Raw genomic sequence first — 27,689 nt, forward strand, 5'->3', positions numbered from 1 at the left:
TAGAGGATGTTTGTGAATGTTGGACGGAGGGGGCCCCCCCACAAAACACGTTCATATGTTTTGGTCCTGTCCAAAGCTGGAGGGGATTGGAGGGAGGTGTTCAGGGTAATTTCAAAGCTGGTACATGTGAGGCTTGAGTCGGGTCCTCTGGAGACCATATTCGGGGTATCGGATCGACCGGGGTTGGAAGCTGGTGTGGAGGCAGACGTTTTAGCCTTCGCCTGAAGGCGGATCCTGTTAATAACCTTCACAACCTTTATTTTTATTGTCACCAGTATGAAGTTACTGTGAAAATCTCCTAGTCGCCACATTCCGGCAAAGTTCGGGTAAGCTAGTACGGGAATTAAACCCGCGCTGCTGGCCTTGTTCTGCATCACAAACCAGCTGTCTAACCCACTGAGCTAAACGAGCCCTCTGTGGGGTGGAGGTCAGTTTCTCCATCCTGTGCCCTGGCATGGCAGAAGCAATACGATAGTCCCCATCCCACAAAATATGACACAGTGTATGGAAAGGCTCAGTAAACCAAGGTCCACCACACTAAGAAAACAAAAAGGGACGGTCAATAGAGAATTAAAGGTGCTATATTTAAATGTGACGAATGTGATATAAAATAGTTACTTTAGAGATATTAGTTAATGTAATGTAGAAATAAGCCACTTTGCTTCTGGCAAGTAGAGACAAAGGATTTTAGACCGCATGGAAAAAAGCAGGAAGAGGTGTGTCTATGAGAGTGATGCTGAATTGATAGGGGCCGGAGAAAGGGATTGGAAGTGAGCCAATCAGAATAGATCAAACAAGTCAGGAGGGACATAGGATGACCTATGGGTGTCGAGTATGTGAAACTTGATGCCATTTGAATGTATCAGTACTGATCTCTTTGTCTGGGACATTCACTTAGTCCCGGGGCTGCAGAGAGCAACATGTTATCTGTATCACTGTGGACTAGGTAGCTTGCAAGCTGAATAAAATAACTATTGTTATACTTGCAAATCCATCTCGACTTTTATTGAGGCCAGACTGACGGATAAAGAAATTTGGGATTCAACAAATGCGCGCAGTGTACGGAACAAGGTAGCTGAGCTTGTGGCCCAGATTGTGACTGGCAGGTATGATGTGGTAGGCATCACAGAGACATGGTTGCAGGGGGTTCAGGACTGGCATTTAAACATCCAGGGATTCACAACCTATCGAAAAGACAGAGAGGTGGGCAGAGGGGGCGGGGTTGCCTTGTTAATTAGGAATGAAATTAAATCAATAGCATTAAACGACATAGGGTCAGATGATGTGGAGTCTGTGTGGGTAGAGTTGAGGAACCACAAAGGCAAAAAAAACATAATGGGAGTTATGTACAGGCCTCCTAACAGTGGTCAGGACCGGGGGCACAAAATGCACCACCAAATAGAAAGTGCATGTCAGAAAGGCAAGGTCACAGTGATCATGGGGGACTTTAATATGCAAGTGGACTGGGTAAATAATACTGCCAGTGGACCCAAGGAAAGGGAATTCATTGAATGTTTACAGGAGGGCTTTTTGGAACAGCTTGTGATGGAGCCCACGAGGGAACAGGCCATTCTGGACTTAGTGTTATGTAATGAGCTAGACTTGATTAAAGATCTTAAAGTAAGGGAGCACTTAGGAGGCAGTGATCATAATATGGTAGAATTCAATCTCCAGTTTGAAAGAAGAAGGTAGAATCAGATGTAAAGGTGTTACAGTTAAATAAAGGTAACTACAGGGGCACGAGGGACGAACTGACGAAAATCGACTGGGAGCAGAGCCTAGTGGGAAAGACAGTAGAACAGCAATGGCAGGAGTTTCTGGGAGTAATTGAGGACACAGTACAGAGGTTCATCCCAAAGAAAAGAAAGGTTATCAGAGGGGGGAATTAGGCAGCCATGGCTGACAAAGGAAGTTAGGGAATGCATCAAAGCAAAAGAGAAAGCCTGGCAAAGAGTAGTGGGAATTCAGAAGATTGGGAAGGCTACAAAAACAAACAGAGGATAACAAAGAGAGAAATAAGGAAAGAGAGGATCAAATATGAAGGTAGGCTAGCCAGTAACATTAGGAATGATAGTAAAAGTTTCTTTAAATACATTAAAAACAAACGGGAGGCAAAAGTTGACATTGGGCCGCTCCAAAATGACGCTGGTAATTTTGTGATGGGAGACAAGGAAATAGCTGAGGAACTAAATAAGTACTTTGCGTCAGTCTTCACAGTAGAAGACATGAGTAATATCCCAACAATTCCGGAGAGTCAGGGGGCAGAGTTGAATATGGCAACCATCACAAAGGAGAAAGTGCTAGAGAAATAAGAGGTCTAAAAATTGATAAATCTCCGGACCCAGATGGGCTACATCCTAGAGTTCTAAAGGAGATAGCTGAAGAAATAGTGGAGGCGTTAGTTATGATCTTTCAAAAGTCACTGGAGTCAGGGAAAGTCCCAGAGGATTGGAAAATCGCTGTTGTAACCCCCCTGTTCAAGAAGGGAACAAGGAAAAAGATGGAAAATTATAGGCCAATTAGCCTAACCTCGGTTGTTTGCAAGATTCTAGAATCCATTGTTAAGGATGAGATTTCTAAATTCTTAGAAGTGCAGGGTCGGATTAGGACAAGTCAGCATGGATTTAGTAAGGGGAGGTCGTGCCTGACAAACCTGTTAGAGTTCTTTGAAGAGATAACAAATAGGTTAGACCAAGGAGAGCCAATGGATGTTATCTATCTTGACTTCCAAAAGGCCTTTGATAAGATGCCTCACGGGAGACTGCTGAGTAAAATAAGGGCATTCGAGGTATTCGAGGCAAGGTACTAACATGGATTGACGATTGGCTGTCAGGCAGAAGGCAGAGAGTTGGGATAAAAGGTTCTTTTTCGGAATGGCAACCGGTGACGAGTGGTGTCCCGCAGGGTTCAGTGTTGGGGCCACAGCTGTTCTCTTTATATATTAACGATCTAGATGACGGGACTGGGGGCATTCTGGCTAAGTTTGCCGATGATACAAAGATAGGTGGAGGGGCAGATAGTATGGAGGAAGTGGGGAGGCTGCAGAAAGATTTAGACAGATTAGGAGAGTGGTCCAAGAAATGGCTGATGAAATTCAACGTGGGCAAGTGCGAGGTCTTGCACTTTGGAAAAAAGAATAGAGGCATGTACTATTTTCTAAACGGTGACAAAATTCATAATGCTGAAGTGCAAAGGGACTTGGGAGTCCTAGTCCAGGATTCTCTAAAGGTAAACTTGCAGGTTGAGTCCGTAATTAAGAAAGCAAATGCAATGTTGTCATTCTTCTCAAGAGGCTTGGAATATAAAAGCAGGGCTGTACTTCTGAAGCTTTATAAAGCATTAGTTAGGCCCCATTTAGAATACTGTGAGCAATTTTGGGCCCCACACCTCAGGAAGGACATACTGGCACTGGAGCGGGTCCAGCGGAGATTCACACGGATGATCCCAGGAATGGTAGGCCTAACATACGATGAACGTCTGAGGATCCTGGGATTATATTCATTGGAGTTTAGGAGGTTGAGGGGAGATCTAATAGAAACTTACAAGATAATGAATGGCTTAGATAGGGTGGATGTAGGGAAGTTGTTTCCATTAGCAGGGGAGACTAGGACCCGGGGGCACAGCCTTAGAATAAAAGGGAGTCACTTTAGAACAGAGATGAGGAGAAATTTCTTCAGCCAGAGAGTGGTGGGTCTGTGGAATTCATTGCCACAGAGGGCGGTGAAGGCCGGGACGTTGAGTGTCTTTAAGACAGAAGTTGATAAATTCTTGTTTTCTCGAGGAATTAAGGGCTATGGAGAGAGAGCGGGTAAATGGAGTTGAAATCAGCCATGATTGAATGGTGGAGTGGACTCGATGGGCCGAATGGCCTTACTTCCGCTCCTATGTCTTATGGTCTTATGGTCTTAATACAATGCTAGATGTACCTAGACAACGTTAAGTTCCGTAATCAGTAAGTGGCTCATGAACAGTGAGAGAGACCTCAGGCTGGATTCTCCACTCCCCAATGCCGAAATTGCATTCGGCGATGGGGCAGAGAATCCGTTTTGGCACCAAAATTGGAAGAGGCGCCGGTTTTTGGATACTCCACCTCCTGAAAAGTGGAGTACTCTAGGAATACGCTGCTCTGAGTATCCACCACCTCAGGGCATTGCCTGGGACCCTCCCTGCAATGCTCCGTCCCTGACCGGCCGAGTTCCCGACGTCGTTGGTTACGTGTGCTCACACAGTTCGTGAACTTGGCGTGGCACCTGTGGACTCAGTCTGGGGACACCACAGTCGGGGGAGGGCCGATCAGCAGGCGCACGTCATTCGGGGCTGGGGGCACTGTCAGTGGGCGGCCGATGCGGGGCACTACTTTGGAGGTCCAGGTCCGCCATGGAGCACAGCGCGGCCTCTGCAGGCCGCCACCATGCACATATGCGACCTCTGAACCGGAAGTGCTGGGGGCCGTATCAGCAGCTAGAGCTGCGAGCTCTACTCTGCCTCCCTGCCAGCCCCCATCAAAACGGGGAATCGATGGCCGTTTTACGCCAGTTTTCCTGTGGGAACTTGGTCTCCAAAACAGAGAATCCAGACCCTCACCTTGAATGAGCCATAGTCCCAGAAAGTATATTTGGATCAAAGTGGGAATTGGGTGCATAAGGGAAATAAGTGCACTTTTGCTTTTTACTTTCTAATATTTTCACCCTTCAGAGAGTGGCCTTGCCCTGCCGCAGGAGCAGAGGCCAGTTTTTTGGCGAGTATTTCAGCTGTCCTGAAGCAGCAGCGGGGAAAAACTGTCATGTCACAGGAAACTGGCAAGTTGACTGGTTTGTAAGTGCTCAATGCAAGGGACAGTCTGTAAAAAAAACCCGCATGTGGAATAAGGGAAGGTTAGGGCCTACACAAAAAGGTTGTACAAGAAGTCCAAATTGGAATCGAGATAACACAACTGAAGTACAGTTAAGTCAAGAAAGGACAGCCAAGTGGAGTGGAATGTGTGTGATTATAATGTGTGTGAAGTTATGGATGCTTCCTGGGTTCTAGATCAGTGTTTTTGAAACGTTTTTCCCAGGATTCACTTTTGCCAACCGGCTGATCTTCGCACCCACGCCAGCCGACCTTAACGGCACATGCCATGTTCGCTTACATTGAATGTAAAAGGGGAGCCTGCTTGGTTCTCATCATCTCATTCCAGTCAGGTTCATAAGAGGGGACATCAATGCGCATTTCAGTTTTAGACTTCAACCAGTTCCTTTGTGCCATCTTCATGTTTATTAAAACAGAAAATCAAACCTCACACGTGTAGGTCGTCGTGAAGGGCAATAGCAACAAAATGCATGTTTTACTCAGCACTAGATACTGCGAGGAAATGCTACTCCAGAATGCTGACAGTTTAGAGGGCTTTTGCCGTGTTTTTAATGTGGTATTACAGGTCAGCTACAGCAACATAGTCTTTTAAGTTGGAGTCAGCTCGAAGTTATAATATTAATAATAATAATAATAATAATAGCTTATTGTCACAAGTAGGCTTCAATAAGGTTACTGTGAAAAGCCCCTAGTCGCCATATTCCGGCGCCTAGTCGGGGAGGCCAGTATGAGAATTAAACCCGCGATGATGCCATTGTTCTGCATTACAAGCCAGCTGTTTAGCCCACTGTGCTAAACCAGCCCCTAATAACTTAATAAATTAATAACTGACTCTGAGATCTTAACCTCAAAATACATTTTTCACCCACACTTCTCTTTCAAAATCTAAAACTTCTCATTTGCCGTACTTCTCTTCATATAACACACATGCACTTTGCATCCTTATTTGCACAATTGACAAAACCATACCTCAAGAAATCATCTTTATACTTCTTTGTTCCCTAGTTAAGTTTTGTCTTTGTAGGCTGTAAACCAGATGCCTTGAAGCACTGTATGGAGCTAACACTAGCACTGCTTTGTCTGACCTTGGACTCTCCTTAGCAGTCCTCTCTCGCTCTCACAGACACACTCCCTCTCTCAATCTCACACACAGGCTCCCTATCTCACTCTCTCGCACACACTCTCTCTCACTCTAAGACATACGCTCCCTCGCTCCCTGTCTCACACACAGTCTGTGATGAATGTAGGAATCTCAGATATATTGTTTTATAGGCATTTGGTGCAGTTAAGGGTTTACAAACCTGGGTTAGTTGTATTTTTAAAGAATACTGGGTTGGAACATTTTGGGAGCTGGAGATGAAATTCAGCATCAGCATCGTGAAGAGCTTGGGGTAATGGAATGTTGTTTGGATTAAGAAGATTCCCTGTGGAGTTAATTCATTTTTGGCTCAGAAAGATGATGTAATTACTGGGAAGAGCCAAAGTATCAGGCAATTTTCAGAAAAGCAGTTTTAGTTGAGTGTTAGTTGGAGATGTGAGTAGAAGTCAAGCATCTTTCAAGCAGAATTCAATCAAAATAAGTGTGAGGTGATGTACTTGAGCAGGTCAAACCAGGCAAGGCAATGAATACACGATAAACGGCAGGACCTTGGGGAACACCGAGGATCAGAGGGACCTTGGTGCACATGTACACAGGTCCCTGAAGGTAGCAGGGCAGGTAGATGCAGTGGTTAAGAAGTCATATGGTATACTTGCCTTTATAATAATCTGTATTGTCACAAGTAGGCTTACACCAACATTGCAATGAAGTTCCTGTGAAAAGCCCCTCGTCGCCACATTGCGGGGCCTGTTCGGGTACACTGATGAAGAATTCTAAATGTCCAAATTACCTCACAGCACGTCTTTCAGGACTTGTGTGAGGAAATCGGAGTACCCAGAGGAAACCCACGCAGACACGGGGAGAACGTGCAGACTCCGCACAGTGACCCAAGCTGGGAATCGATCCTGGGACCCTGCCGCTGTGAAGCAACAGTGCTAACCACTGTGCTACCGTGCCTGAGACATAAAAGTTTAAGAGCAGGGATGTTATGATCAAACTGTACATTGGTTAGGTCACAGGTAGAATAGTTCAAGAATCTAAATTAATAGAAGGGATGTGATGGCACTGGAAAGAGTGTAGAGGAGATTCACCAAGATGCTTTCTGGGCTGGAGAGTTTTAGGTATGAAGAGAGATTGAGCAGACTGGGGTTGTTTTCCTTGGAGCAGAGGAGGGTCATCATCGAGATGTGTATAATTATGAAGGCCATAAATAATGTAGACAGGAAGCAACCTTTCCCCATGGTGGAGGGATCAATAACCAGGGGGCATAGATTTAAGGAAGGGGCAGGAGCTTTAAACAGGATGTGAGGAAAACCTTCATCCAGAGGGTGTTGAGAGTCTGGAACTCACTGCCTGAAAGGTTCATAGAATGTACACTGCAGGAGGTCATTCAGCCCATCGAGTCAGCACCAGCCACTGGAAAGTGCATCCTACCCAAGCCCACACCCCCACCCTTTTCCCGTAACCTTTTTGGACACTAAGGGCAATTTAGCATGGCCAATCCACCTAACTTGCACATCTTTGAACTATTCGAGGAAACTGGAGCACCCGGAGGAAACCCACGCAGACACGGGGAGAAAGTGCAAACTCCGCACAGCCAGTGACCCAAGCCGGGAATCGAATCTGGGACCCTGGAGCTGTGAAGCAACTGTGCTAACCACTGTCTTACCGTGCCCCCCATGGAGCCGGAGACCCTCATAACATTTAAAAAGTATTTAGATGTGCACTTGTAATGCCAAGGCATACAAAGCAATGGGCCAAGTCCTGGGAAATGGGATTAGAATAGTCAGGTGACTGTTTTTTGACTGGCGCAGATGTGATGGGTCTGCTGTAGATCTCTCGGACTATCTTTGTTCAGTTAAAAGATATGTCTGTAGATGAATGAGCAGGTTCTTTCTAAATCATTCAGAATAGTGTGATTAGAAGGTGAGCTGAAACAAGCTTCAGCATCTTCTGAGGAAATGCAGCTAGAGGTTCTGCATGGTTCTGAAAAGATTCAGGCTTTTTCTTTAAAACAGTCTCTGTAAAGCAGATTTCCTGAGGGCTAACTGTATTTAACAGTGGAATGAGAGCTGTTGTTGGAGTAGGAATAAAGATAGCTGTTAAGGGGTACTGCATTCACTGTATTAATTAGCATTGTTTAAGGGGTCATTGTAAATTATTTTCTGGTATGATGTTAAAGTTATTTTAATACGGTGTTAGTAAAAAAGTTTGTTTCAATATACCAAATCTATATATTTTGTGGAATCCCTCCTGGAGCGAGGTATCCTTTCCTCACAGTCTTACAAAATTAAATTAAAATATTGTGTTTCTGTCCAGTATCCTAGCCACTGATCCGTGGTCTGATCCGTGATTGTAATGATTCACACACACACAGTCTCTTTTTCACACAGACATTCTGAATTTCATACACACTCACTCTGGTCGTTCACACACACTCTGGTCTCTCATATACACACACACACACTCTGTCACACACAAACATTGTGGGCATGATTTAACCTCCGCCCAGTGTGGATCTGAGTACGCCCATTTAATAGCAGGAAGGGTCAGCATGGATCAGTTGGCCATCGAACCTACCCGCTGCCGATGGCGAGTCCCGGATCTCACCCAAATATGGCGAGCATATCATTGCTCCAATCTGCATCAATTTCCATCTCATTAGCGAAATTAAAATCGAATGTAATTGCCTCTCGGGAATTAACCGGCTCCCCGGCGAGAAATCACCCAGGTGTTGATTATCGCTCATTTCTAAAAGCGTGAAGTTGACACAAAGGCTGCTGAGGGCAACTGAGGGGGTGAGTAGCCATTTCTATTTTCAGACATGCAACTCAAGGGCACTGGAGCTGCCACTCCAGCACATAAATAAAACAGACAGAAATTATTAAATAAAAACCTAACTGCTGATCATTGTTTTTTTCATCTAAATCTGGATTATAAAGGGGAAAGGAAATATCCAGTCACCATCTGGTCGTTTCATTTCATCTGGTCGGCCTACCCTCACACTGATGATGCTAGTAAACAAAAGCTGAGCTATATTAAAAGATGATTATCTTTCAAATTTAAGATTTAACCTGTTGTGTATCACATCTTAGATTTCAGAACCTCCTCAACATAAACATGTTATAACAATGTTTATAACCTGGCTTATAACAATGAGAGCTCTTATGATTTTAAATTGACTGAATTCAGTTTCTTACACATCTCATACCTTATGATAATTATTAGTGCCAGACTGGATCATCAACTGTTGAGTAGAAATTATCTGCTTCCTGCGTTTACATTCCTCTTTCTGAGACTTCATCACATCGGCTAATTGGGAAAGTTCCTTTTTCAATTCCTCATTTCCAAATTCTGATGTCTGCAATTTTTCTTCATACATCTGCAAATTAGATGTAAGATATTCCTGAGAATGAAGAAGATACTCTATGGTGAGTTGTGCTAATTTGAAAAATTTCAGCAGGGTGGGATCCAGCGGGTTTTGACAATAAGGGCATTTTTCAGGATCTAGGTTGCAAAAGGTGATACTCATTATATTTTCCTGCAAAGTAGCAAAATCCAGTTCGTTGGCTACTCTGTCCACATCGATGGCACCAATGCGTCTCCAGTTGATAGTTTCATGTCGTTTTTTGAACTTAAAGAGGGGAAGCTGACCTCCACGCACACCTGCTGTTAATGATGACGGTGAGGTGGTGTCTGAAAGCGAATTGAGGGGAAGAGGCACAGCCGATATCCCAGTCAACCACATCCTAAAACTTGAGATGAGAAAAGGGTCAGAAACATTGAATGGCTAAATTATTTTTTTATTTTAAATATTTTTAAGATATTTGCAAACTTTTTATAATAATAACAAAAACAATACCATGAACATGGTAAAATAAGCATTTCCCCACCCGACCCAATCTTCACACACCTCAACCATCTAACACCTATCCACCCGCACTTCCCCCGCCCCTTCAGAATGCTGCTTCTGCCGACATTTTAATTTTCCCCGAGAATGTCGACAAACGGCTGCCACCTCCGAGAGAACCCCATCATTGACCCTTTTAAGGCAAATTTTCTTTTCTCAAGACTGAGAAACCCAGCCATGTCACTAACCCAGGTCTCTACACTCGGGGGCTTAGAGTCCCTCCACATTAAAAGGACCCGTCTCCAGGCTACCAGGGAGGCAAAGGCCAGGACATCGGCCTCTTTCACTCCCTGAACTCCCGGATCTTCTGACACTCCAAGATCGCTACCTTCGGACTCGGCACCACCCGTGTATCTAGCACCGTGGACATTGCCTTCGCAAACCCCTGCCAAAACCCTCTGAGCTTCAGGCATGCCCAGAACATGTGGACATGATTTGCTGGGGTTCCCGCGTACCTCGCACATCTATCTTCTACCCCGAAAAACTTGCTCATCCTCGCCACCGTCATGTGTGCCCGGTGGACCACCTTAAATTGTATTAGGCTAAACCTGGCACATGAGGAAGAGGACCCTGCTTAGGGCGTCCGCCCATAGCCCCGCCTCTAACTGTCCTTCTAGCTCATCCTCCCACTTGCCCTTGAGATCCTCCACCGGGGTTTCCTCCGTCTCCAACAGCTCCTGGTAGATATCCGACACCTTCCCCTCCCCCACCCAGGTACCAGAAACTACTCTATTCTGTATCCCCCGTGGCGGCAGCAGCGGAAAGGCCAACACCTGTTTTCTCAGGAAGTCTCGCACTTGCAAATATCCAAAACCATTCCCTGGCGGCAGTTTAAATTTATCCTTCAGCGCCTTCAAGCTGTGAAAGCTCCAGTCTATAAACAAATCCCCCATCCTTCTAATTCCTGCCCTCCGCCAGCTCTGGAACCTGCCATCCAGCCTGCCCGGTACAAACCTGTGATTGTTACAAATCGGGGTCCAGACCGACGCACCCTCCACCTTCTTATACCTCCTCCATTGCCCCCAGATCCTCAGTGCTGCCACTACCACCGGACTGGTGGAGTATCGGGCTGGTGAGAACGGCAGAGGTGCTGTTACCAATGCTCCCAGACTGGTGCCTTTACATGACACCGCCTCCAACTGCTCCCATGCCGACCCCTCTCCCATTACCCACTTCCTAATCATTGCTATATTAGCCGCCCAGTAGCAGTTGCAGAAGTTCGGCAGCGCCAACTCATCCTCCCCCCGACTGCGCTCCAACAACATTCTCTTCACCCGCGGGGTTTTATTCGCCCACACAAAGCCAGAAATGATCTTGTTCACCCGCTTGAAAAAGGCCTTAGGGATGAAGATGGTGAGGCACTGAAAGACAAACAGAAATCTGGGTAGGACCGTCATTTTCACAGTCTGTACCCTCCCCGCCAGAGATAGTGGGAGCATGTCCCATCTCTTCAAGTCCCCTTCCATTTGCTCTACCAACCGGGATAGATTAAGCTTACGCAGTGCCTCCCATTTCCGAGCCACCTGGATTCCCAGATAGCGAAAGCTCTTCCCCACCATTCTAAGCGGCAGCTCTCCCCGTCTCTCCTCCTGCTCTCTAGCCTGAATCACGAACATCTCGCTCTTCCCCATGTTCAATTTATACCCCGAAAAACTGCCAAATTCCCCCAAGATCCGCATAACCTCCCCCATCCCCTCCAACGGGTCCGAAATGTACAAAAGCAAATCATCCGGGTCGAGCAAGACCCGGTGCTCCAACCCCTCCGAACCAGCCCCTGCCAGTTCCTCGAAGCTCTTAACGCCATGGCCAGTGGCTCTATAGCTAGAGCAAACAGTAACGGGGATTCCCTTCTCTCTAACCTCGTTAAATGTCCTCACCAGCAGTGGGCTCAATATCTCAGAGAACTTCTTATAAAATTCCACCAGGTAGCCGTCAGGCCCCGGGGCCTTGCCCGACTGCATGCCCTCCAGCCCCTTGATAATTTCCTCTATCTCAATCAGGGCCACCAGCCCCTCCACCAGGTCCTCCTCCACCGTCGGAAACCTCAACTGATCCAGAAATTGCCTCATCCCCTCCACTCCAGCCGGGGGTTCCGACTCATACAATTTACTATAAAATTCTTTAAAAACATCATTCACCCCCCCCTGGGTACAATTGCCATCCCTATTCTTCATTCTATCAATCTCCCTGGTCGCCTCTCTCTTCCTAAGCTGTTGTGCCAACATCTTACTCGCCTTTTCCCCGTACTCATAAACCGCCCCCTTTACCTTCCTCAGCTGTTCCACTGCTTTCCCTGCGGTCAACAACTCAAACTCCGCTTGTAACTTCCGCCGCTCCCTCAGGAGCCCGCGTCCAGGGCCTCCGCGAATCTCCTGTCCACACGGAGTATCTCCTCCACTAATCTCTCCCTCTCCGCCCGTTCCCCCTTTTCCCTGTGGGACCAAATCAAAATGAGTTCCCCTCTAACAACTAACTGTCTTCAGAGCTTCCCAAACCGTCGCTGCAGATACCTCTCCCATGTCATTTGTCTCCAGGTAGTTCTGGATGGACTTATTCATCTGCCCGCAGACTGCTTCATCCGCTAGCAACCCCACATCCTGTCTCCATAACGGGCGTTGCCCTCTCGCCTCACTAACCCGCAAATCCACCTAATGTGGGGCATGATCCGACACTACAATTGCAGAGTATTCCGTCCCCGCCACCTTCGGTACTAGCGCCCTGCTCAGAACAAAAAAGTCAATACGAGAGCAAACTTTATGGACGCGAGAAAAAAAAGAAAACTCCTTCGCACTCAGCCGTGTAAACCTCCATGGGTCTATACCCCCCATCTGTACCATAAAGCCCTTCAATTCCTTTGCCACAGACGGCTTCCTCCCTGACCTGGATATTGACCGGTCCAAATCCAGACCAATGACCGTCTTAAAGTACCCCCCCATGATCAGGTTATGTGACTCTAAGTCCGGGATCTTACCTAGCACATGCCTCATAAATTCCACGTTATCCCAGTTCGGAGCATATATGTTCACGAGCACCACTCATACACCCTCCAACCTATCACTCACCATTATGTACCTATCCCCCTTATCTGACACGATTCTCCCAGCCTCAAATGCCACTCGCTTACTAATCAAAATTGCTACCCTCCTGGTCTGAGTCCAGCCCTGAGTGGAACACCTGGCTAACCCATCCCTTCCTCAATCTTGTCTGCTCTATGACCTTTAGATGTGTCCCTTGTAGCATTGCCACATCTGCCTTCAGCTCCCTTAGATGCGCGAACATGCGAGCCCTCTTGACCGGCCCATTCAGTCCTCTCACGTTCCACGTAATCAGTCTGGACGGGGGGCTTCCACCCGCGCCCCCCTGCCGACTAGCCATCACCCTTTTTAGGCCAGCCCCGAGCCCGGGCCCACCGCTTCCCCGAGTACCCCCATGAGCAGCAGCCATTCCCAACCTCCCATTTATTCCCCGATAATAGTCCCTCCCGTCAGCAAAGCAGCCCCCCCCCCCCCCCCACAGCAGCACCAGAAACCTCATCCCCCAGGTCAAGTACCAGCTTAACACTTGCTCACCCCTCACTGCGCTTCCGAGAGTCAGCTGATCCATGCTGACCCCGATAACCCTGGAGCCAAACAGTCTGTCTCCCCATTGTTTGAACCTCTCCCCCACATGAATAAACTTTTTAACAGCATCACATTCCCTAGTAAGTAAACAGCAACAAAACAAAAGAAGAAATTAACATAAACCAGTGAAGAGACAATCACTTAAAACAAAACCCAGTCTCTCGAAAAAAAGCTCTGACTTCAAGACCCCCTCCCCCCCGCATCAAATCCCTGCAAGACAAAGCACTCTCCAACCATCACCAGAGCCCATTATCTCACCCAGAATGACATAAAATCTTTAAAAAAAAATTTTTTAAACAGTACAGTATTACGAACCACCGCTACAAAACTTCTCCGCAGTTTAAATGTCTTTAAATCGTCTCCAGCTTCTTTTCTTTAATGAATGTCCATACATCGTCCGGCGTCTCCAAATAAAAGTCCCGTTCCTCGTGCGTAACCCACAACTGGGTACAGCATCCCAAAATTCACCCCCTTCTTGAAGAGGGCCGCCTTTGCCCAATTGAACCCAGCCCGTCTCTTGGCCAACTCCACCCCCAGGTCCCAATAAATACGCAACTCACAGTTCTCAGGCCAACAATTCTGAGGTTCTGCCTCCTGGACCTATTCTCCAGGTCCTCCAGCTTCTCCTGCATCCTCTTCTGGCGGTCGTCCACCACCTCCACCTTGTTTTCCAGCACGGTTATATTCCTCCTGTTCGGATAACCTTTGTTCGATCTCCTGTATCGCTTTCCCCTGGGTCTCCTGATTGAAGACTACTTGATCAATCGAAGCCTTGATCGGGTCCAGCGTATCCTTTTTCAGCTTGGCGAAGCAAGCCTCAAAATATTTCACCAGCTGCTCCATCGACCACTGTGCCGTCTCTCCTTGGCCCTTGCCCTCCGCCATGCTGTCCCGCGATAACAGCTCCGTTTGCTTCTCACTACCAAGACTGAGTAGTTTCACACGGCCACTTCTGGTCCAATTCTCCATACACCAGAGAGGGTATCCTCCTTACTGTAGCACAGTTCACCGATTTATCCAATAATATCCAAGAAAAGTCGGGGGGAAAAGGTCCAAAAGTCCGTTACAGGTGGGAGCTATCGAATGTGCGACCTACTCCTCCATGGCCGCCACCGTAAGTTCGAATGGCTAAATTATTGATAGATTTTTTTTTTTTTTTTTAAAAGCATTGGACCATTACACTTTGACCTTGAATTGAATATGAATTAATTCAAGTATTGCTAAAAAAATAAAAACCAACACGAGACATAATATGTAACTGTAAGGTGCAATCACTCACATGTCATATGCAATGTGGTTAATGGCACACTTCCTAGTGTTTTACATATCTGAATTTCCTTGTTGTATTGTCATGAAAATGCTCTTTCGTAGCGATTATTGATGAGACTTCTAAGGCTACAAAGATCTATTGCTGCAGCAGATATCTTCATCTGACATTCCTCTCTCTCCTTCGTGTTGTTCGGCAATCTGACAGGTTGTCAGTCCCATCGTCATAGTAACCAGGAAGGACACTATCAGCTACAAACCACTGCAACAGTAAAGAAGCAGGACCAATTAAACAGAATAAAATTACAGTCCGACACAGAACAGAACAACAGAAAATTAAACAACTAAGAGCTGTAAAGCAGAAAATAAGAACATTGAACCATATAAATACTACAGTGCAGAAGGACATTCGGCCCATCGAGTCTGCTCCGACCCTCTGAAAAAGCACATTTCCTCCGCCCACTCCCCCACTATATCCACATTACCCCACCTAACAATATTAATTCAATATTAATTATCCTTATGAAGAAGGAACACAAAATTCAGTTACATTCGAATTTAAGTGTGCTATAATCCTAATACAGCTGGAATCAAAATGAGCTCAACAAAGGCAGAACCACTGAATAGAAAATAGGAGCAGGGGGGCATTTGGCCCTTCAAGCCCACTCCGCCAATCATTATGATCATGGCTGATCTTTTCCCTTATTACAGTCAAAAACAGGGGAATGTATAATAGGGGGAAAGAAATGGCTGAGCAACTAAACACATACTTTGGTTCTGTCTTCTCAAATGAGGACACAAATCAATTACCAGAAATGTTGGGGAACGTAGGGTTTAGTGAGAGGGAGGAACTGAAGGATATCAATATTAGTAGAGAAATGGTGTTGGGGAAGTTGATGGGATTGAAAGCTGATAAATCCCCAAGGCCTGATAATCGACGTCCCAGAGTACTTAAGGAAGTGGCTCTAGAAATAGTGGATGCATACCTAAAGAAACTTTTACAATCAGCTTCTATGTTCCCTGCAAGCTTACTTTCGTACTCTATTTTCCCGTTCTTAATCAATTCCTTGGTCCTTCTTTGCTGAATTCTCAACTGCTCCCAATCCTCAGACATGTTGTTTTTCTTGGCCAATTTGTATGCTTCTTCCTTGGATCGAATATTATCTCTAATTTGTCTTGTAAGCCATGAATTAGCCACCTTTCCTGTTTTACTTTTGTGCACGACAGGAATGAACAATTGTTGCAGTTCATCCATGTGCTCTTGAATGTTTGCCATTGCCTATCCACTATCATCCTTTTAAGTAGCATTTTCCAATCTATCATAGCCAACTCGCGCCTCATACCATCGTAGTTTCCTTTAATAAGATTCAGGACCGTTGTCGCAGAATCAACTACTTCACCTTCTTTGCTGATTTCTAAACTACTTCACTCTCCTTGATGAAAAATTCTATCATATTATGGTCGGACATTTCCAAGGGGTCTCGCACAATTAGATTACCAATGATTCCGTTCTCATTTGTAATTGATAATATGGAAAGATGCATCATTTGAAACATGGAAGTCTGGCAATACCTGATTTAAGAAACATGAGAGAATGTAGGGAAAGATCACACAAAGATCAAACAAAATCCAGCTGCAAAGAGCAGGATTATAAAATGCAGATTCTTTCTCCCAAACAGGCTTAGCAAACACACAGTATTTTTATATGAAGCTAAAAACAATGGTTCACACCTTCATTGAAAGTAACTATCTTAGTAAGCATCTGGGAAATGCTTGGGTCAGGGTTTCAGTTGAGCGAGGTGATAAACGTAAACCTTTCAAGTTATAACCAAGTGGGTTTTTAGCATTACACTAAAAGCAATGATTCACACCTTCATTGAAGTAAAAGAATGACTCGGGAGGCAAATATATAGGTGTGAAATTCTGCTGACATCAGGTAAAATAAAAGAAAATTGGAGACTATCAGTCTATGAGAAACATAATTTAAAGCTAAAATCAAAGTCAAAATTATGAGCTGGGGACACAATTGGAAAATAAAACTATAGAAATGACAGGGACCAAGATTCACACCCCTCTTGAAATCAAAGCATTTTAAACATCACAAAGGACAATGTAATCAAATCTGAGGGCTGAGGCCATGCCCATAATGAATACTTAGTCGTGTTAGAAAATTTCAGATTAAAGGTACCTTTCACAATCCAAGTGAAATAAAAGTTACTTTACAATAAAGTCATAAAAACTTAATAACTGTTAGAAAAATATATAAACCCGAAGAATGGGGACAGCCAGCAGAGCCAGCTCTCACAGCTTGGTACATGGGAAAGATAGGACATAGCAACCGAGCTCACCAGCGAATACATCTAAAGAAGACCAGATTTTAAAAATAAGACTGATTGTCAAGTTGGGCCTGAAGGTCCCTTCAACCAACCAGAAGGATCCAGAAGCAAGATCTTTTTACTTTTCTGTAAAGACAGTGATTGCATCTTTTAAAAGGAAAAAAAAAGTAATAATAAAATAACTTAACAGTTTTAACCTAAAACAGTGGTTATTAGCCTACTTTACTTACTTAGCAACGCAGGACCCAGGATATCAATGCTACTAAGGGGCAAGTAGGTAAAATTCTTCTGTGAAGGCATGGGTTATACCGGGGGATAACTTGAAAACATAGTTTGACCTGAATAGCACCCACTGAAGCCTGCACAGGAGTCGGGGAGTGAGAATCCCTGTTCACCATTTAGAATATCGACCCTTTTTGGTCTCGGGGGAGTTCTAAGAATGGTGGTGAGTTTTTAACTTCACATTAGACAGCACAAAATGAAATCAGCATACTGCTAAAGTAATGACAGTCCTGCAACAACTATAAAATATCTGCAAGGTAGAGCATAGTCTGCAATATTAAGATGTTTTTGGTAACTTACAAAATACGCATGGGTCCAATATATTTTAGATTTAAATGTGGAGAAGGCTATCAATATTCCAGGAAATCCATTCGGGAATTCAGAAGAAACTTCTTTACCAAACACTGAGAATGTGAAACGCACAAGGAGTGGCACAAACAATTAATTTAGGGGCATATCTGGAGAGCTAGACAAGTTAAAGAGGGGGAAAGAAATAGAGGGTTACAATGATAGATTTAGATGAGAAAAAGTGGAAGGAGGCTCAAATGGAGCATAAGTGCCAGCTGGGATTGCCTGGTTGGGCTAATGGCCTGTATCCGTGCTGTATATTCAATGCAAAGGTGGAAAACAGTCATGGAGATGAATAAATATACATCAGCTTAGCACTGAGTAGACTCTCAACACAAGCCTTAAAACAACTTGGTGGAAGCCTTACATCTGGGTGCCACATGGGAACTGGAACACGAACGTTTACAGGAAGGTGAGCATCTCTGTTCCCTTTTGTAACAATGAGGTGTGCCTGCACCTATTACAAAACTGGTCCAGCTCCAAATACAAGCCCAGGTCCCAGTTCAATTCCCTGGCAATGCCCCCAGAAACTTGGGGGCAACAGGGGAGCAGAGATATGATTCCATTGACAATTATTTTGTGTAAATTCTTTAATATCTTAAATATTTGAATAAAATGAACACTGAAATTTCACTCTGGTGTAAAGGGCTCAGAAGACTAGGATAGGTACCCGATAAATATTTATCAAGGTATATTGCACTGAGCGGAGATAGAAGTCTATAAAATTATGAGAGACATAGAAAAGTTAGATAGTCAGAGGCTTTTTCCAAGGGTGGAAGTATCAATTACAAGGGGGCACAGGTTCAAGGTGAGAGGGTGAAAGTTTAAGGGAGATATGCGGGGTAAGTGTTTCACGCAGAGAGAGTAGTGGGTGCCTGGTCCAGGGTCACCTACATGGTGGCCAGTGCCTCCGCGACCGCCACCTTGAGTGCCGTTTTAATGTCTGTATTGATTTCCTCTTTGAGCTCCCTTCGCTCTCTAACAAGGAACTTACTCCATCTACCCTCCAGTGAGGGGTATCCCCATGTGCGGCTTGCCAATCCTTCTCGTTGTGGTGTGCAGTTTTGGTCTCCGTATTTGAGGAAGGATGTGGTGGCATTGGAGGCAGTTCAGAGGAGGTTCACCGGATTGATACCAAGGATGAAAGGCCTGACATATGAGGAGTTTAGAAGGATGAGAAGGGACCTGATCGAGATATATAAAATACTAAACGGGATTGATTAAGTAAACGCAGACCAATTGTTCTATTCATTTAAACATCAGGAGGGAAGGCTTTATATGTAAATCATTGGGATATCTTCTGGGGAAGTGGGACCTGTACATGAAGGACGAGTTGCACCTAATTGGAGGGGCACCAATATCCTGGACGGGTGGTTTGCTACAGCTCTTTGGGAGGGTTTAAACTAGTTTGCAGGGGGATGGGAAGCAGAGTTACGGATCAGATGATAGGGTAGCTGTTGAACAGGCAGAAATAGTATGCATTGAGTCTGTGAGGAAGGATAGACAGTTGATAGGGTAAAGTTGCACTCAGCGGGATGGATTAAAGTGTGTCTGTTTCAATGCAAGGAGTGTTAGAAATAAGGGAGATGAACTTAAGAGCATGGATCAGTACTTGGAACGACGATGTTGTAGAAATGTTATTTTTTTAATAGAATTTACAGTGCAGAAGGAGGCCATTCAGCCCATCGAGTCTGCACCGGCTCTTGGAAAGAGCACCCTACCCAAGGTCAACACCTCCACCCTATCCCCATAACCCCAACCCCATCCAACACGAAGGGCAATTTTGGACACCAAGGCTAATTGATCATGGCCAATCCACCTAACCTGCACATCTTTGGACTGTGGGAGGAAACCGAGCACCCGGAGGAAACCCACGCACACACGGGGAGGATGTGCAGACTCCGCACAGACAGTGACCCAAGCCGGAATCGAACCTGGGACCCTAGAGCTGTGAAGCAATTGTGCTATCCACAATGCTACCGTGCTGCCCATTACCGGGAGCGGGAGAGAGAGAGAGTTCCGCAGAGTGCAGCTTGGGAACAGGTAGGTGATAAACTTACCTCCAGGTTCCAGCGGCCTTCATTTCTGGGAGCAGGAGAGAGAGAGTGAGTCGGAGTGCAGCTTGGGAAGCAGGTGATATCCGGAGTGTTCCGGCTGGGGAAAAAATTAAGCTGAAAAGTGACGTCACAGGATAGCTGTGACCTGATTAGTGCAGATTCCCTACCAGCCAAATTTAAAAATTAAACATTGTTAAACTAATTAAACATAATTAATTAATTACTTAATCATAATTTAGAGGGGTATCTAAGCCAGAGACCGGAGAGTACAGTATTTAGCATTTACATTTATAGTAGAATTCTAGTGCTAGGAAACATATAGTTAACAGTAACTTTTTTGAAATGTATTTTTTATTTTAATTTATTAATTAGTTAACACAATGTCAATTAGAGGGTGCAGTGCTCTGACTGTGAGATGTGGCAGGTCCGGGAGGCTTCCAGTGTCCCGGGTGGCTACATCTGCAGAAAGTGCACCCAACTGGGGCTCTTCACAGACCACATAGTTTGGTTGAAGCAGCAGTTGGGTGCATTTAGGAACATGCAGGTGGCGGAAAGCGTCATAGATAGCAGTTATATAGATGTGGTCACATCCAAGGTGCAGGCAGAGAGATGAGTACTGCAGGAGGACAACTCAGAGGGCAGAGAGACAATATGGGTAGAGATCAGGAATAAGAAAGGTGCAGTTGGGTGTTTACTACAGGCCTCCCAACAGCCAGCGGGAGATAGAGGAGCAGATAGATAGACAGATTTTGGAAAGGAGTAAAAGCAACAGGGTTATTGTGATGGAAGACTTTAACAGCCCCAATATTGACTGGGACTCACTTAGTGCTCGGGGCTTAGATGGGGCAGCTTCCAGGAGAACAACAACAAAGAACAAAGAAATGTACAGCACAGGAACAGGCCCTTCGGCCCTCCAAGCCCGTGCCGACCATACTGCCCGACTAAACTACAATCTTCTACACTTCCTGGGTCCGTATCCTTCTATTCCCATCCTATTCATATATTTGTCAAGATGCCCCTTAAATGTCCCTATCGTCCCTGCTTCCACTACCTCCTCCGGTAGTGAGTTCCAGGCACCCACTACCCTCTGCGTAAAAAACTTGCCTCGTACATCTACTCTAAACCTTGCCCCTCTCACCTTAAACCTATGCCCCCTAGTAATTGACCCCTCTACCCTGGGGAAAAGCCTCTGACTATCCACTCTGTCTATGCCCCTCATAATTTTGTATACCTCTATCAGGTCGCCCCTCAACCTCCTTCGTTCCAGTGAGAACAAACCGAGTTTATTCAATCGCTCCTCATAGCTTATGCCCTCCATACCAGGCAACATTCTGGTAAATCTCTTCTGCACCCTCTCTAAAGCCTCCACATCCTTCTGGTAGTGTGGCGACCAGAATTGAACACTATACTCCAAGTGTGGCCTAACTAAGGTTCTATACAGCTGCAACATGACTTGCCAATTCTTATACTCATGTAACTCTTAAAACATGTAGATTTTCCAACTAGAGAAACTATGCTGGACCTGATATTGGGGAATGAGCCCGGCCAAGTGGTAGAAGTGTCAGTAGGGGAGCATTTCTGGAACAGTGACCATAGTTCATTAAGTTTTAAAGTGTTGGTGGACAAGGACCTAGGGTAAATGTACTAAATTGGGGAAAGGTGTCATGTGAGAGTACCTTTAAGAAATGGGTGTTTAAGAAATGTACCTTTAAGAAATGGAGCTGCTCATGTTATTGGAATGATGTCAGAGTGTCAGTGGAGCTGAGCTCTACGTCTGCTTTTTAGTTTCAGTTTTGAGAAAAAGTTTGGGTGTGTCTGTGTTTTTCAGTGAGCTGCATCTGAAGTCTGCCATCCAAAGACTATCTTAATCATTTGGTGAATTCAGAATGATAAATGTTTTCAGTATTGAATGTACACCCTGATGTGCTTCTGTTTAGAGGTTTGTTAGGTCTTTTAGATGTAAAAAGAACAACGTACAGGTTGTATTCTTTGGGGGGTGTATTTGAATTAATGGTTGCTAAGATATTCACTGTTGTTTTAAAAAGGTTAACTTGAGTTCATAGAATAAACATTGTTTGTTTTAAAAAATACTCGTCCATTTCTGCTGTACCATACCTGTAGAGTGGGCCGTGTGCTCCCCATACCGTAACAAAGGCTAATTATAACAATATTAGTCGGGAACTGAAAAACCTAGATTGGGAGCAAATGTTTGAGGGTAAATCAACATCTGACATGTGGGAGGCTTTCACAGGTCAGTTGAAAGGAATTCAGGACCGGCATGTTCCTGTGAGGAAGAAGGATAAACATGGCAAATTTCGGGAATCTTGGATAACGAGAGATATTGTAGGTCTCGTCAAAAAGAAAAAGGAGGCATTTGTCAGGGCATGAAGGCTGGGAACAGATGAAGTCTGAAAGGGGTCATGAAAAGTCATTGGCAAATAGGGTTAAGGAAAATCCCAAGGTTTTTTACACGTACATAAAAAGCAAGAGGGTGGCCAGGGTAAGAGTTGGCCCACTGAAAGACAGGGGAGGGAATCTATGTGTGGAGCCAGAGGAAATGGGCGAGGTACTAAATGAATACTTTGCATCAGTATTCAGAAGGGGTTGGTGGATGTTGAGTCTGGAGAAGGGTGCGTAGATAGCCTGGGTCACATTGAGATCCAAAAAGACGAGGTGTTGGGCGTCTTGAAAAATATTAAGGTGGATAAGTCCCCAAGGCCTGATGGGATCTACCCCAGAATACTGAAGGAGGCAAGAGAGGAAATTGCTGAGGCCTTGACAGAAATCTTTGGATCCTCACTGTCTTCAGGTGATATCCCGGAGGATTGGAGAATAGCTAATATTGTTCCTTTGTTTAAGAAGGGTAGCAAAGATAATCCAGGGAACTACAGGCCGGTGAGCCTTACGTCAGTGGTAGGGAAATTACTGGAGAGAATTCTTAGAGACAGGATCTACTCCCATTTGGAAGCAAGTGGATGTATTAGCGAGAGGCAGCATGGTTTTGTGAAGGGGAGGTTGTGTCTCACTAACTTGATAAGAGTTTTTCGAGGAGGTCACAAAGATGATTGATGCAGGTAGGGCAGTGGATATTGTCTATATGGACTTCAGTAAGGCCTTTGACAAGGTCCCTCATGGCAGACTGGTACAAAAGGTGAAGTCACACGGGATCATAGGTGAGCTGGCAAGATGGATACAGAACTGGCTAGGTCATAGAAGGCAGAGAGTAGCAGCGGAAGGGTTCTTTTCTGATTGGAGTGCTGTGACTAGTGGTGTTCCGCAGGGATCAGTGCTGGGACTTTTGCTGTTTGTAGTATATATAAATGATTTAGAGGAAAATGTAACTGGTCTGATTAGTAAGTGTGCGGACGACACAAAGGTTGGTGGAATTGCAGACAGCGATGAGGACTGTCAGAGGAAACAGCAGGATTTAGATCTTTTGGTGACTTGGGCGGAGAGATGGCAGATGGAGTTTAATCCGGACAAATGTGAGGTAATGCATTTTGGAAGGTTCAATACAGGTAGGGAATATGCAGTGAATGGTAGAACCCTCAAGAGTATTGACAGTCAGTGAGATCTGAAGGATGTGGAGGGTTTGAAGAGGGTGTAGAAAAGATTTACCAGGATGTTGCCTGGAATGGAAGGCATTAGCTATGAGGAGAGGTTGAATAAACTTGGTTTGTTCTCACTGGAACGAACGAGGTTGAGGGGTGACCTGATAGAGGTCTACCTAATTATGAGGGGCATAGACAGAGGGACTTTTGCCCCAGGGTAGAGGGGTCAATTACAAGGGGGCATAGGTTTAAGGTGCGAGGGGCAAGGATTAGAGGAGAGGTGAGAGGCAAGTTTGTTTTTGTTTTTTTACACAGAGGGTAGTGGGTGCCTGGAACTCACTGCCGGAGGATGTGGTGGAAGCAGGGACGATAGTGACGTTTAACGGGCAAATTGAAAAATACATCAATAGGATGGGAATAGAGGGATATGGACCCCGGAAGTGTAGAAGATTGTAGTTCAGACGGGCAGCATGGACAGCGCAGGCTTGGAGGGCCGAAGGGCCTGTTCTTATGCTGTACTTTTCTTTGTTCTTTGTCTTTTATTGTGGAGACATGGATTTCACAGGGACAGGAATAATTGTTAGATGATCTGGAGTTTCGATGTTTTCAGAAGAATATGGAGGGAGGTAAAAGAGGAGGGGGAGTGGCACTATTAATTAGAGAGTGCATCGCAGCTGCAGAAAAGGAGGTAGTCGAGGAGGGTTAGTCTACTGAGTCAGTATGGGTGGAAGTCAGAAACAAGAAAGGAGCAGTCACTTTATTGGGAGTTTTCTATGGACCCCCCAATAGCAGCAGAGAGATGGAAGAACAGATTGAGCGGCAGATCTCCCGTACCGGCCTCCCCAAACAGGAATGTGGTGACTAGGGGCTTTTCACAGTAACTTCATTGAAGCCTACTTGTGACAATAAGCGATTATTATTATTATTATTAGATCTTGGAAAGGTGCAGAAGTAACAGAGACGTGGTCATGGGGGACTTCAACTTCCCTAATATTGACTGGAACCTCCTTAGTGCAAATGGTTTGGATGGAGCAGATTTTGTCAGGTGTGTCCAGGAAGGATTCCTGACTCAATATGTAGATAGGCCGACTAGGGGGGGGAAGCCATATTGGATTTAGTGCTTGCCTGTTGGGAAGGATTAGGGAAAACCCCAAGGCATTCTACACTGATATGAGAAATAAGAGGATGATCTGAGTGAGAGTAGGGCCGATCAGGGATAGTGGTGGGAACTTGTGCCTCGAGTGTGAGGAGATGGGGGAGGCCCTAAATGAATATTTTGCTTCAGTATTCACGAGAGAGAGGGACTTTGTTGCACGTGAGAACAGTGTAAACCAGGTTAATAGGCTCGAAAAGATTGATATTAAGAAAGAGGATGTGCTGGAAATTATGAAAAGCATCAGGATAGATAAGTCCCCTGGACCAGACGGGATATACCCAAGGTTACTACAGGAAGAAAGGGAGGAGATTGCTGCGCCGTTGGCGATGATCTTTGCGTCCTCACTCTCCACTGGGGGCGAATGTTGTTCCCCTGTTCAAGAAAGTGAATAAGGAAATCCCTGGGAATCACAGACCAGTCAGTCTTAGGTCTGTGGTGAGCAAAATACTGGAAAGGATTCTGAGAGATAGGATTTATGATTATTTTGAAAAACAAAGTTTGATTAAAGATAGTCAGCATGACTTTGTGAGGGGCAGGTCATGCCTCAAAAGCCTCATTGAATTCTTTGAGGGTGTGACGAGACACATTGATGAAGTTCGGGCAGTGGATGTGCTGTATATGGATTTCAGTGAGGCATTTGATAAGGTTCCCCATGGTAGGCTCATTCAGAAAGTCGGGGGGCATGGGAGACTGGGAAATTTGGCTGTCTGGATACAGAATTGGCTGGCCGAAAGAAGACAGGGAGTGGTAGTGGATGGAAAGTATTCCGCCTGGAGGTCGGTGACCAGTGGTGTCCCGCAGGGATCTGTTTTGGCACCTCCACTCTTTGTGGTTTTTAGAAATGACTTGAATGAGGAAGTGGAAGGGTGGGTTAGCAAGTTTGCCAATGACACGAAGGTTGGTGGAGTTGTACAGTGTCGAGAGCTGTTGCAGATTACAACAGGACATTGACAGGATACAGAGCTGGGTTGAGAAGTGGCAGATGGAGTTCAACCTCGATAAATGTGAAGTGATTCATTTTGGTAGGTCAAATTTGAATGCTGAATACAGGGTTAAAGGCAGGATTCTTGGAAGTATGGCGAAACAGAGAGATCTTGGGGTCCACGTACATAGATCCCTCAAAGTTGCCACCCAGGTTGATAGGGTTGTGAAGAAGGCGTTTGGTGTGTTGGCTTTCATTAACAGGGGGATTGAGTTTAAGAGCCGCGAGGTTGTGCTGCAGCTTTATAAAACCCTGGTTAGACCACACTTGGAATATTGTGTCACCTCATTATAGAAAAGATGTGGATGCTTTGGAGAGGGTGCAGAGGAGACTTACCAGAATACTGCCTGGACTGGAGGGCATGTCTTATGAAGAAAGGTTGAGGGAGCTAGGGCTTTTCTTATTGGAGCGATGAAGGAAGAGAGGTGACTTGATAGAGGTGTACAAGGTGATGAGAGGCATGGATAGAGTGGATAGCCAGAGACTTTTCCCCAGGGTAGAAATGGCTGCCACGAGAGGACATAATTTTCAGGTGATTGGAGGAAGGCATAGGGGAGATGTCAGAGGTAGGTTCTTTACCCAGAGAGTGGTGGGTGCGTGGAATGCACTGCCAGCAGAGGTGGAGTCAGAGTCATTAGGGACATTTAAGCGACTCTTGGACAGGCACATGGACAACAGTAAATTGAAGGGGTGTAGGTTCGGTTGATCTTAGATTAAGATAAATGGTCGGCCCAACATCATGGACCGAAGGGCCTGTATGATTCTACGTTCTAAGATGTCTCTTAAACACCGCAATCATATCTGCTTCAACCACCTCCCCCAGCAGTGTGTTCCAGGCACTCACCACCATCCGTTTAAAATATTTGCCTCGCACATCTCCTCTAAACTTTTCCCCTTTCCCACTCAGAATTTTGTAAACCTCTATCAGGTCACCCCTTAACCTCGTTGTTCCAATGAAAACAATGTGAGTTGATCCAACCTCTCCTCATAGTTAATACCCTCCAAACCAGGCAACATTCTGGTAAACTTCTTCTGCACCCTCTCCAAAGCATCCACATCCTTCTGGTAGTGTGGCGACCAAAATTGTATGCAATATTCCAAATGTGGCCGAACTAAGGTTCAATATAGCTGCAGCATGACGTGCCATGCCAATTTTTATACTCAATACCCCGACCGATGAAGACAAGCATGCTGTATGCCTTTTTGACTGCCTTATCCACTTGCATTGCCACTTTCAGTGATCTGTGGCCCTGTAGGCCCAGATCTCTCTGCCAGCCAATAGTCCTCAGGGTTCTACCATTTACTGTATAATTCCCACTGTATTAGACCTTCCAAAATGTATTGAAAACATAAGAACATAAGAACTCTGAGCAGGAGTGCGCCATCTGGCCCTTCGAGCCTGCTCTGCCATTCAATGAGATCATGGCTGATCTTTTGTGGACTCAGCTATACTTTCCCACCCGAACACCCCCTTTATTCTTCAAAATATTATCTATCTTTATCTTGAAAACATTCAATGAAGGAGCCTCAACTGCTTCACTGCGCAGTGAATTCCATAGATTCACAACCCTTTGGGTGAAGAAGTTCCTCCTGAACTCAGTCCTAAATCTACTTCCCCCTAGTTATGGTTTCACCCGCCAGTGGAAACACAGGGCAGCACAGTAGCATTGTGTTTAGCACTGTGGTTTCACAGCTCCAGGGTCCCAGATTCGATTCCCTGCAGGGTCACTGACAGTGCGGAGTCTGCACGTTCTCCCCATGTCTGCGTGGGTTTCCTCCGGGTGCTCCGGTTTCCTCCGACAGTCCAAAGACATGCAGGTTAGGTGGATTGGTCACGCTAAATTGCCCTTAGTGACCAAAACGATTAGGAGGGGTTATTGGATTAGGGGGATAGTGAGGGCTTAAGTGGGTCGGTGCAGACTCGATGGGCCGAATGGCCTCCTTCTGCACTGTATGTATGTTTATGTTCTATATACTGATAACTCAAACAACCTCCCCACATCTATCCTATCTATTCCCTTCATAATTTTGTTTGTTTCTGGAAGGTCCCCCCTCATCCTTCTAAATTCCAACAAGTACAATCCCAGTCTACTCAACCTCTCCTCGTAATCCAACCCTCTCAAATGTATTACCTCACATTTATCCAGATTAAACTCTATCTGCCAAGTCACCAACTGATTTATATTCTGCTGTACCCTCTGACAACCTTCTTCACAAACCGCAACTTTACC

General features: G+C 45.3%; 1 protein-coding gene across 9 annotated transcripts in view; it reads right to left on the bottom strand.

Moving 5' to 3' along the window:
- The window catches only part of dzip1 (DAZ interacting zinc finger protein 1), a 646,334-nt gene that overhangs the window by 561,640 nt on the left and 57,005 nt on the right, over window positions 1-27,689 (bottom strand). For all 9 annotated transcript variants that reach the window (XR_011935128.1, XR_011935127.1, XM_072476252.1 and 6 more), the window contains exons 3-4: window positions 14,760-15,008; window positions 9,162-9,705 (exon numbers count right to left, since the gene is read on the bottom strand). Coding sequence is in view for 7 of the 9 variants with exons in the window: in XM_072476252.1 (XP_072332353.1) it covers window positions 9,162-9,698 (537 nt within the window). In the remaining 2 variants the exon portion in view is untranslated. The remainder of the gene's footprint in view (window positions 1-9,161; window positions 9,706-14,759; window positions 15,009-27,689) is intronic.

The sequence above is a fragment of the Scyliorhinus torazame genome, chromosome 15 (genome assembly GCF_047496885.1).
Source record: "Scyliorhinus torazame isolate Kashiwa2021f chromosome 15, sScyTor2.1, whole genome shotgun sequence".
Classification (NCBI taxonomy): Eukaryota; Metazoa; Chordata; class Chondrichthyes; order Carcharhiniformes; family Scyliorhinidae; genus Scyliorhinus; species Scyliorhinus torazame.